Source organism: Pantherophis guttatus, chromosome 4 (genome assembly GCF_059756535.1).
Source record: "Pantherophis guttatus breed Tessera chromosome 4, ASM5975653v1, whole genome shotgun sequence".
In the NCBI taxonomy this organism is placed as follows: domain Eukaryota; kingdom Metazoa; phylum Chordata; class Lepidosauria; order Squamata; family Colubridae; genus Pantherophis; species Pantherophis guttatus.
In genome coordinates, this window is record NC_142066.1 from 60269335 (window position 1) to 60282120 (window position 12786).

Consider the following 12786-nt stretch of genomic DNA (forward strand, 5'->3'; position numbering starts at 1 on the left):
AGATTCTAAATTCTGTGGCTATTAAGAACAATTACATAGTAGCTCTTATTTTAGATCTCCTTGATCACTTTCAGAAAGCATGTATTTTCACTAGGCTGGGCTTGAGAGGAATTTACCATTTGATCTAATGAAAGAGGGCTATGAATATTTAACAGCTTTTAATACCCAGTATGGCAAATCTGAATACACAGTAATACACAGCCCTTTTGACTGAGTAACAGTGGTCTTTTCCGGATTCATGAATAAAATATTTTCTGATGGTTTGGGCAAATATGGTAGTTATCAGGGTGATATCTTGATTTCTTTCATTTTTACATGAGACTCACATCAGAAATATCCTAGAACTAAGAAATGTGTGATTAATCATCCCCAACTGGCATGGCTATATAAAGGCCAACTGATGCTTTAAGTGCAGCCCAACAATGGTGCCTCTTGACAGAAGTAAAATTCCCATGTCATGAGATGAAAACAAATGTGATGAAAGACAATCTGACCCTTCAAACCAAACTTTTTAACTTCACAACATGTCCAAAAAATGGGTTTTTTTAACAATGCAGACTAAAATAGAACACAACAGCTAAAACAATTATAAACAAAACAACTAAAGTTGAGTATGGCAGTGAAAGAATATATGGAGAAAAAAAATCTCTGCTACTTTGACATTGTAAGCTGCCAGATTCATCTACAAATGAGGGAGAGAGGGACAAATGAGAGACAATGCCCCCTGCCCTTTCAGTATGAATTGCCTGGTCCATCTTTGTGCAGGGGAAGGGAAAGTGATTTTTCCACGGGTGTTGATTTGAAGTTATCTGGCATTGGGAATCCGAAAGATACCTTTAGAGAGTGTTTCAGAAGCAATTACTCTAAAAAGAGGAAAGCAAGAAAAAAAAACTCAAAATAAACCTGTGTTGATATTGTTTAGTATATGATGCAATAGAGAGAAATGTTGATAGGTTTTCAAAATTGTTTTATTTTATTCTACATTCAAAACAATCCCTGCTGTTTCTTGATCTTGCCCATCTCAAAAAGCTGACAAAAAGTGAAGCACTGATATCTTCTTTGGGGGGGTGGGGGGGCGGAGGGGTTATACTCAGAGGTTTACAGAATAAGAGAGATTCAAATTTCCCTGTCTTGATTCTGACCTAGAGTAAGGGGCTAGGAATTATTTATTAACTGCATAGTTTATAAGCAACCATAAGCAGGGAATAAAGAAATTGAATTAGCTTAAGTGCCTCTTTGAGCAGTATGTAATATAGTAGAAGGAACTTGAATGCCAACGAAATAGCTACTGTAAATAGCCATTGTCACAGAGACAGAACAGCTGAAAAGGTCAATGTCACAGAGACTGAACAATGAATACAGAAGGCAGGGGTAGGTTCTACTTACCTTTACTACCGGTTTGCAGCGGGAGTGTGCGTGCACTCTCGCTTTGCTTGCGTGTGCATGCACGCTTCTGCGCATGCGCAGATCATCAATTATGATGTCTGGGTGGAGCCTCCCGCCACTTTTACTACTGGTTCTAAAGAACCGGGAACAACCCATCACTGACAGAAGGTATTGGGAAATGTTCTCATAAGATGTGCTCGTTTACAAAAGTGGTATTACAACCACTTGGGCTAAATATACTACTGAAGTAAGTGGAAATTCATGTTTCGTCCAGCCAAGGAGAGTTCTGCTACTGATAACTGTAAATAAGATGAAGCATGGTAACTGGCCTAACAAAGAGGCCATTATCCATTCTCTTACTCAATTGCTATGATGTCAAATATATTACAGTGATCTGAGACAGACTGTATGGTTATTCAGTCACTGCAAACACAATATAATTGCACTAACCTTTAAACTTGCCGTTAATGATTTTAAGAACGAAACTTCTTGAGAAAAATGCAAGTTGTCCTTATGTAGTTTTTTAGCAACACTGGTGCTGTATTTCCTTTATTGATATGCAGAGGCTAGCCTCAGTCTGGGGAGTGAAAGAGTAAGCTTAGAAAAGAGTAAAAATTCATGGCAGTAATACCCAATAGGAGATAAGACACTTTATTCACTTATTTCACTTACACTCAAAGTCAGGCCTAAATCACCACAATTATGCAAAACACGGAAGTGAGAAGCAGTACATCAACAAAAAGCAGGTACATCAACTGATCAGAATGATCAGACAAAAGGTAAACATACTGCTTAGCCCTGAATGACCTATTGCCTAGTTTCCAAAAATTTCTTTATACAAGCTGCAAGCAATAAGGAGCAACAACCATTTCTTCTTCTGAATTATTCAAAATTTGCTCCCAATAAAGAAGAACAAGGTTTTCTGACATGTTAGATTATATAAAGATTATATGTCCAGTCATGTCCAATTGTATGGGATATTGCTGATCTGTATTCCATAGCCAATGGAACCAGCATTTTCAGAAGATGTTTCTATGGTCAGGTGGCCAGCATGAGTATATGCCAAATTATAAATTATATAATTTAAATTATAAATTATATACCTCCAGCATATTACTACAACATTTTAAGATTATGTACGCAGAAAAGGTTAAGGCACAACAGTCAACTTCAGAAGCACAAGAGAATAAAAGATACGGAAGATTGGCCTATTCTGATCTAAGTCATCATACAAATGAAGATCCTGAATAATTAGAGAAGACTAATAGAATAATTAGTCAGTATCTACTTACAGTGCATTCAGAAAGTATTCAAACCTCCTTCACTTTTGTCAAGTTTGTTATGTGACAGCCTGATTCTACAGGCTGAAATTTATTTATTTTTCTCATTAATCTACACTCTACCCAGGGGTGGGTTCTAAATTTTTTTACTACCGGTTCTGTGGGCGTGGCTTGATGGTCATGTGACAATTATTTCGGATTTAGCAGAGGTACTGGTCTATCAGGCTGTACCGATCTACCCATTTATTTTTTCAGGCACTGGTCTACTCATGTATTTTTGCAGGCACTGATCTACTCGTGTATTTTTGCAGGCACTGATCTACTCATGTATTTTTTCAGGCACCGGTCTACTCATTTGTTTTCTTTTAACACTGATCAGCTGTAGGGCGGCCCTTTGAAGCCCCGCGGCAAGAGTTTAAACAGTTTTTTTCCCTCTAGCCATCAGCTGGGACTCAGGAAGCAGCAAGATTGGGGGTGGGGGCAAATAAAAGGTAATAACGCGGGGATGGGTGGGCGGCGGGGGTGGCCCAGAACCGGTTCGGTAGAACTGGGCCGAACTGGGAGGAACCCACCACTGACTCTACCCCATAATGACAAAACAAAAACAGATTTTAGAAATGTCTGTAAATTTATGTAAAAGAAAAAAAGAAAGTGAAATATCATTTTGGCATAAGTATTCAGACTCTTCATTCAGTACTTTGTCTGCTACCTTTGACAGCAATTGCAGCCTCGAGTCAGAAAGAGTATGGCACAACAAGCTCTGCACACTGGATTGGAGGATTTTCTGACATTTTTCCTTGCAAATCCTCTCAAACTCAGTCAGGTTTGATCACAACCATCTGTGGACAGCCATTTTCAGGTCCTTCCAGAGATGTTCAATAGGGTCCAAGTCAGGGCTCTGGCTCAGCTACTAAGATGACATTAGGCAGGTTATGAGCGGTGCCTGATTTCCTCCAGACATAACATTTAAAATTGAGGCCACTGGTTCAACCTTGGTTTCATCAGACCAGAGAATCTTGTTCCTCACAGTCTGAGTGTCTTTCGGATTTTTTTTTTTTTTTTTTTGGTGCAAACTCCAAGCGGGTTTTCATGTGTTTTGCACTGAGGAGAAGCTTTCATCTAGCCACTCTGCCATTAAACCCAGATCGGTGGAGGGCTGCAGTGATGGTTGTCCTTCTGGAACTTTGTCACATCTCCACATAGGACCTCTGGAGCTCAGGCAGAGGGACTATCAGGTTCTTGGTCTCTTCTCTTACTAAGGCACTTCTCTCCCGATTACTGTTTGACTGGGACACCAGCTCTTAGAAGATCCTGGTTATATCAAACTTCTTCCATTTGAGAATTATTGGGACCACTGTGCTCTTAGGAACCTTCAGTGCAGCAGAAATTTTATGGTAGCCTTCCCCAGATCTGCTATAATCCTATAGCCTTGCTATATTCCCCAGATCTGCTATAATCCTATAGCCTTGCTATAATCCTATCTCTGAGCTCTGCAGGTAGTTCTTTTGACATCATGGCTTTTGCTGTGCTACAGTATGCATTGTCAGCTTTGAGGCCTTCTATAGAGAGGTGTGCCTTTCCAAATCATGTCCAATCAATTTATCGTATTTTTCGGAGTATAAGATGCACCGGAGTATAAGACGCACCTTAGTTTTTGGGGAGGAAAATAAGAAAAAAGCTGATTGGCAGGTGGATCGGAATACCCCCTATCAGCTGTTCCCAGAGGTGAATTTTAGCAACAGGTTCCTTGGTTGTAAGCTCTGTGCCTTTTTTTTGCTGCCTCTGAAACTTCTGAAACTCCATTTCAGCAAAAACATTTTTTCCTACCTCTGAAAGCCTCCAAAACAGAGCTTCAGAAAAAAAAGTTTCTGAAGCTCTGTTTGGGGGCTTCTTTTCTGAAGCTCTTTTTGGAGGCTTTTTTTCTGAAGCTCTGTTTGGGGGCTTCTTTTCTGAAACTCTTTTTGGGGGCTTTTTTTCTGAAGCTCTGTTTGGGGGCTTCTTTTCTGAAGCTTCGTTTCTGATGATTTTTTCAGCCTCCGAAACCTCCATTTGATAAGCTGAGCGAGACTACATTTGGAGTATAAGACACACCCAGATTTTCACTCTCTTTTTGGGGGGAAAAAGATGCGTCTTATACTCTGAAAAATACAGTAATTTACCACAGGTCAACTCCAATGAAGATGTAGAAATCTGTCAGCAATGATCAAGAGAAATAGGAGGCACTGGAGCTAAATTTCAAATGTTGTTGCAAAGGGTCTGAATACTTATGTCAATGTGATATTTGTTTTGGGGGGGTTTTTGCAATAAATTTACAGAATTTCTAAACTTTTGTTTTCACTTTGTCATTATGGGGTATTGAGTGTTGATTAATGAGAAAAAATGAATTTCAACAACTGTAGAATCAGGCTGCAGCATATCAAAATTGACAGTGACACAATAACAAAAAGTGAAGTGGGTCTGAATAATTTCTGAATGCACTGTATGTTGGCTCTCTGCTTGATACAGAATTTCCATAGCCAAGCAGGTGTTACAAAGTCATCCAAAGTCATTATTAGGTGGAAACAGAACTTTCAAATGGTAGAAACAAAGATCCATTCCTCCCCTCAGGTTTCCAGTGAGATTCAAACCTACACAATCACAAAACGATGGGGGAGCAAGCAAATACAGGCCAAGTGGGACACAGAAACTGAGGGTTTGGATGAAGAAGAAACAGATTTTCTGTATTCTAATCTGTCTACATTTCCCATAGTTCTAATTTATTTATGAAAATTTGTAAAAATTGGGGATTTGCTTAGTGTTTAAATCATTTTAAATATGCTAGAACAATTATCCAAGAATAATTTCTCTACTTGTAGACGTAAATATTTCAAATTATCTTTCTTCAATTAATAGTGACATAAATAGATGGCTAAAAACCCCAATGAGCTTCTTTGCAAGAATTGTGTTACTAAGGTGTATTTAGCAGAGTGTTAGATTCATATTTTTAAGATATTTCAAGAATATTATAAATTAGTAAAGATGTTTTTCAGAAATGACAAATCTCCAGATTTACATCTAAATTACAACTATGATAAGATACTGGGGCTTTTAACTGTCCTAATTTTCACTTTTATCACTGAGCGTTCATTTTGATTTTTATTTCTGCACAGAATTATGAATACAAATAGTGTTGGGGGAGTTAAGTGTTCCTCATAGTTAAGTGTTAGAATGGGAAGAAAAAGATTAGATGATGATAAGGATAATAGCAATACAGCCTGCTACATAAGTAAATATCTTTAGGCATAAGTAAATATCTTTAGGCTGTGAGAGTTATGTGTTTTACAGAGTGATGACATGAGGAAGAAACTATTTTTGTGTCCAGTTGTTTTGGGACACAATACCCTATACCGGCATCCTGAGTGGAGAAGTTGAAATAGTTTATATTCAGGATGTGATGAGTCTGTAGATATTTTCTCAGCTCTCTTTCTGATTCATACAGTATACAGATCCTCAATGGAAGGCAGGCTGGTCACAATTGTTTTTCTACAGTCCAAACTATCCATTGAAGTCTACACCTGTCCAAACAACAGCAGTTATACACTGCTCAAACAACTAAAGGGAACACAAAACTACTGTATGTAACGAACAAAGTATTTAATAAGGCTACTTCATTCATTCAGATCTCGGATGTCTTCTGCTTGTGTTCCCTTTGTTTTTTTGAGCAGTGTATAATGAGACTGTTGAAATAATAAACCCAGTCAAGTTGAATTACAAGGCCTTAGCACTAAATATTGAAATATCTTAGCAAGCTTTCTTAGCAGGCAACTGACCCAGACAGCTGATCTTGGTTGCTTTGTTTGGGAAATGCTACAAAGAATTTAAATTTTAGAAAGACAGAATGTTTATGTCCTACATGAAAAGTCTCACAATAATTTTAGATACAACTAAAATATTAAGTAGGCATAATTGCCAAGATTGGGATCCACATCTTTTGTGAATATTTGGTAGCTTGCAAAGATTTTTTTAAAAAGGTAAATGTTTCCCCTGTTCAATTGTGTCTAACTCTAGCAAAGCTAACAAAGATATGTGACCATTAAAAGGAAAATACTATTCTTGATTGAAACATATTATATAATGGAGGTAACTCTAAAAGGTACAGTCAAGTAGGAAAAATGTGGACTTTATAATAAGTGTTAGAAGTTCAGAAAGAAGAGAAATGTTATACAACTTTATCTTCCTTTAAAAATCAACTTGAGGTTTAGAACATTATTCTGCACTTCACCACCATCAAGATTCTCTCTCAGCTTCAAATATTATCTCTGGTGAATATATTTTTGGGTACTATTTAAGTGAAATCCAAACTCAAACACAATATGAGCTACACAATCCATATCCATAGGGGACTGTAAACTTAGCATCCAAATTCAAAATAGACTGGATACATTTAAAGTACCAATCTTCCAAAATATTCTGCATCAGAAATGCTGTACATCTAACTTCAAAATGTCAAGTCACAATTTGCAGGATTTATATTCTAGCAAAAAACCTGCTTTTGTAGCAATAAATCAATTTTCAATTGTAACAAATCCTCCTGCTCCACTACATTGCACTTTACACATTTTGGTAAATTTTAATTACAGTTTAGATAGGCTACAGGTTATTGCATAAGCCAAACAAATACTATATAATGTTAGGTTAATTCAAAATTTAACTTCATTGCAATTTGTTCATCTAGAATACTAGTTTCACCAAATGAAAAACAGAAACGTATAGAAATATTAAGAAACTAAATTACAACATAACTCTTGACTAAATTCTTCACTCTATACATTCCTTGAGCAAACCTCCCTAGATGGCCCTGGGAGGCCAAAGTAAGATAAAAATGTTCTGCAAAACTAAAATAACCCAATCTAATGAGATTTAACTATTTTTGTCAAGAATATTGAGACAGTTCAGGTGACACTGACAAAAATATTATAAACTTCCAGCATTTCATATTGCTACAATTTTGAAGCATTTTATTTTATTTTATGTTACTTTATTTTTGACAGCAGCTGCCCACTTACCAAGGGAATAATAAAGGCTGCTGACCTTAGCAAGAAGTAAATTATATTGAATGCAAGATATTCTACTTCCAAATTTGTGTGCATAAGAAGACCTACTTAAACTTGATTTCTTAATATATTAATGGATCTGCAACCAAGAGAGAAAATTTTAAAATTGTCATATGAAAACATGTCTAATGTTTTATAATTATTTTAGCTTCTTTCTTCCTATCTATTATTCACCCTAGATGGCTTCTGGGCCTATATTAAAATGGCCACATGTGGACATGTCCCAGATTATTGAGCACTCAAAATATATCAAAGGCCGCAAGACTGATCTGGTTTTTATTTCAGGAAAATGCAAAGTGTTCTAAGAGCTAAGACCATTATAATCTATTCCCTCTTATGGTCAGACCACTTTCTGATTACTTTGGAGTTTTCTGGTGCTGCTGTCCCCTGCAAGGAAATGGGAGCTATTAGATAACTCCACCCTGGATGCTTGATGGTTTTCAAATGATCAGGAGCTTTCGGATTCTTTGATGGATCTGAAACCCTGATCAATCTTTGGAGTGAGTATTAGCAGCAATCAATAGGATTGCAATAGGTGGCCTTTCTTTAAATGCTTATCCTGTTCCAGGCCAACCATAGGCAAACACAGATGTTAGGTTGCTAAGGCTTTACTTCTGGATAAAGCAAGTACAGGCAGTAGAAGACAGTGTGTGCTTGCAAGCACGTCAACAGAATTCCAAGAACACATCAGTTTGCTTACAAATAATTTCCAAACAGGGAGATCCAAAGCGATGGGCAGAAGTATTATCAGTTCGTAGTTCATAGGCTTAGATTTTATATCTAGGTCATCAGCCAGTCCAGTTTCACAGCGATAGAATTTTGGAAGGCAAAGGGTACAAAGCTTCAGATAGAATGGCTGTACCAAAGGAGTTAGTCTTATGTAAAGCCTCTGTTAAGTGGTAGCCAATAAAGGCTGAGATGCCAGGCAAGGAACTTTGACCTGTTTGGCATGGAGAATAGCATGGACAATCACCCAAGATCCTGGTCTTCATCAACTGCCTAGCCCTACTTCTGATGATACCTGGCAGGGTCAGCCTCAGGTGCTAAATTGTTTACTGCTTCCTGATGCCTGGTACATCCAGAGTAAACTCCTCAGTGTCAGAGTCCTTCAATTCTGAGCCGGTTATGTTAACACTGATCCTGGTGGAATTCTTGGTTTTATGAACAGCTCTAGGAAATGAGACATCAGAATAGAGACATGCCTAGAATGGTGCTGGGAAAGACAATGAAAGAGACTGATTGAACACAATTCCATATTAAGACCTTCATAGTAGTGATAAGAATAGCAAGATAAAATTGTTTATCTGCTCTTATTGCCTTTGCATATCACAATCCCAAAGCTCTTTCTGAAACAACTTATGGTATTAATAGACAGAAGGAAAACTTAACCGGCACATTGAGGAATAGTATAAGAATCTGATGGATAAAGTTACTCAGATTAATTTGAAATTGGACTCTGGCTGGATAGTTCCCTTTACATTAAATGGAGAGGGATCTTGCCCTATTATGTAGGAAGAATTCATGAGCTTTGAGGAAGTGAATAAAGTTCTTGGAGATATTAACATTGTCAGCTGTGTATCATATCATCCCTCCTGAGAAAGTACAGGCTGAGTCTCAACCCTAGATTCTAGAGTTCTCTAAATTCAAGGAAATGTCAAACCAAGAATTTACCATCTTCAGCTCTTGATGTGTATCAGTTCCCTAAATAAAATATATATGTTTTTCTGAAGTTTTGACTCCTACTCAATGATCAAGTAGCAGACAGGACTAGGAGAGTTTTTGCACAAATGCATTTTATATGAAAATTATGTCCTTTCCAGGATTGAGAGGAACTTCTACAACCACATATGCTCTAGTCACATTCCACTTGGCTACTCTCAAAGAACACCCAGAAGCTACAATCATTCCAGAATGCAGCATTACAAGCAATTATGTTCCTCATTTTGCCCATGTAGCATCTCTGCTCTATGACCTGGACAGGTAGTAGAAGAATTCTGATTACAATTCAAAGTACTGATTGTCACCTATAATATCCTTTATAACTTAGGATCTGATTATCTCATCTTTCTTCTATAATTTCTATTCAAGCTGTAAAATCTGGTAAAGTTGTTATACATCAGATCCCAGCTATAAAGCACTGTCACCTTGTTTGACCTAGGAGCTATCCCTTCTCTGTAGCAGTGTCTGTCTTATAGAACAATGACCCTTACCAGGTCATTGGTAAGGAAGAACTTGGTTCTTCCACCAAATGTTTAATGACTTATTCATTTTAGTCCTTTTAAGTTAGTTATTATTTCCAACATATGGTTATATTTAATTATCTGTTTTGATAATCCTAATGTTTTTATAATTATTTTAAGCCAAATATATAAGCCACCTACATATTTTAGGTATATTTTAGTAATTGAGGCAGTGACTGAGGCAGCACATGAATGAATGAATGAATGAATGAATGAATGAATGAATGAATGAATGAATGAATGAACAAATAGCAAAGCAAGCATTATTTCAAGAGCAGCAATGCTACTATGAGGTCTACCTTAGAAGTAGTTTCATTCCTTGGATTAAGATGATTGTACAGCATCAAGACACTCCTTTTACTTACCACTGGATCTGTTCTTACGGTTTGATTTACCACCTGTAAGAAGCATCTTGAGACTGTTCCGAAACATGGTTGTTCTGTTCTATCAGCAGGACCAAGAAGCTATATAAAAAAAGAATTAAATGTATCCATTAACTGAGTTTTGGTAATTATCAACAAGAAGTAAAATTGAGATACAAATCTTTATAACAGCTATTTACATTAATAAGGTAACATCCAAATTCCAACATTTAAAAATCCCTTTGTTTTTGAATGAAGTCTTATATAAGAGATTTTCTATCTTCCAAGCATGGCTGACAATACTTAGATATTTCTGGGTTCTGTTCTACCTCATCTGTTTAATAGTTTGGGACATGATTGGATTCTTCAAATTAGGTAAAACTGGCAAGTTATCTCCATGCTGTTAACACAATCTAGAGTTTTATTGCAGACAACTCTTGTCTTACATAGGTAGTCAGGAGCGCCAAACCTATATAAACAGAAAATGACCAGTGGTGAAAGATCTTCTATAGATGAGCTATTGAAACTAAAAATGAGCTAGTGGAACTAAAGTGTGAAGTGATTTACAGTAATTCAAAAGGACCCATGTTAGGTACCTCATTTACTAATATACTTCAATGAATGCTTACCAACTGATATACTTCAAATGAACACTAACCAAATGAACGAACATTTCTTCAATATTACATTACCTTTGAATGTGTTATGAAATGTTATGCAACTTGAAAATACAAGAACATCAATATATGCATTAGATTTACCTTTAATATTTTCCAACCATTTGTGAAGAAATAAATGAAGAATCAAAAGCCATAGGAGTAACAGAGTACGATTTTGTACAGATTACAAGCCAAAGATAAATTATAGAGAAATAACATGCCATTATACTATCTCCAGGTATAAGAGCTTGCTATTCTTTGTATGTAGACTATGATAAATAAAATAAGTACGTTATACACAGAGAATCAATTTGATTTAATAGTTAAGTATCATCAGGCTAGAAACCAGGAGATTGTGAGTTCTACTCAGACGCTAGGCACAAAGCCAGCTAGGTGACTTTGGGTTAGTCACAATTTCTTAGCCTTAGGAAGGAGGTAATGGCAAACCATTTCTGAAAAACCTTGCCAAAAAAACTACAGGGACTTCTCCAGGCAATTTTGAATTATGTAGGTCTTTGGTTATTCGGGTTTTCTCCCACGTAAAATTGGAGGTGTCTTGGCAACGTTTCGACGAAGTCTCATTCGTCATCTTCAGGCTGGTGTTCTCGGCTTCATGCTTCTAGGAGCAATGTGTGTGATCGCAGCTGTTTCTTCCTTTTAACTGCCAGTGGGGGTGTGAACTGATTGGGTGGGAGCTTGGCTGTGTTCTGATTGGGTGGAGGTGTGTTCTGATTGGTTGGGGGTTTGGCTGTGCTCTGATTGGATGGGTGTGTGTTCTGTTTAGGTGGGAGCTTGGTTGTGCTCGGATTAGTCTGAGTAGCAGGGGGATTTGAGCTGGTGAGCTGTGTTGCTGTTGTTTGGCTTCGTGTTCGTGGCCGTGCCATCTCTTTATGTTGGGTGTCAGTCTGTTTCATGTATGGATTGGAGGGGTTTAAAGTGGCTAATGATGCAGCTTTGGTCTGGCTTCTGGTCCGTGGTCGTGCTTGATCATCAGTGTGGGTTTGAGTCTGCTTTCTGCATGGATGTGTGGTGGTTACATCCTGTGTGGCTCTCGTGTGTGTGGGTCTGGTGTCAATCTTTGTGTTAGGGACTCATTTGTCAATAAGGGCGGGTTTCCAAGTGGCTGGCAGGCGGGAGGTATCATCTCATTTATTCATGCTGTGTGGACGTTTTTCTATCTCGATGGCTTCTCTGATTATTCTGTTGTTGAAGTGTTCAGTTTTGGCGATAGGTCTGGTCTTTTTAAAGTCAATATCATGTCCTGTGGCTTTGAGGTGTTGGACCAGGGAAGAAGTTGGTTCCTCTTTTCTAACTGAGTTCTTGTGTTCTTCAATGCGTGCACTTATTCTTCTGTTGGTTTGTCCGATGTATGTGGTGGGGCAGGCGGTGCAAGGGATTTCATATACTCCTTGATTTTCTAACTCAATTTTGTCTTTGGGGTTTCTTAGGATGGTGGATATTTTTCGGTTTGTGCAGAATGCTGTCTTGATGTTGTGTTTGTGGAGGATCTTGCTGATTCTGTCTGTGGTGCCTTTTATGTATGGGAGGAGGGCTTTGCCATTTTCTTGTTCTCTGTCTTGGATTTTAGTGGGGGTTTCTTTTTGGATTAGGTTGGTGATCTTATTTCTTTGGAATCCATTGGATGTTAGTACATTAGTGAGAGTGTGTAGTTCGGTTTTTAGGTGTTGTTCGTCAGCTAAGCGTTTTGTTCTGGAGATGAGTGTCTTGACTACGGAGTTGATCTGTGCTGGGTGGTGGTATGAGAG

At 37.7% G+C, this 12786-nt stretch overlaps 1 protein-coding gene across 6 annotated transcripts in view; it reads right to left on the minus strand.

The window, feature by feature from the left end:
* The window catches only part of TANC2 (tetratricopeptide repeat, ankyrin repeat and coiled-coil containing 2), a 376797-nt gene that overhangs the window by 318404 nt on the left and 45607 nt on the right, over nucleotides 1-12786 (minus strand). For 4 of the 6 annotated variants that reach the window (XM_034416164.3, XM_034416167.3, XM_034416168.3 and 1 more), the window contains exon 2: nucleotides 10365-10463. In XM_034416164.3, the coding sequence (XP_034272055.1) occupies nucleotides 10365-10431 (67 nt within the window). In that variant the 5' untranslated portion in view covers nucleotides 10432-10463. Of the gene's footprint in view, nucleotides 1-1836; nucleotides 1964-10364; nucleotides 10464-12786 lie in introns of those variants that run through there. The other 2 variants (XM_087892284.1, XM_034416170.3) reach the window with 2 other exon arrangements.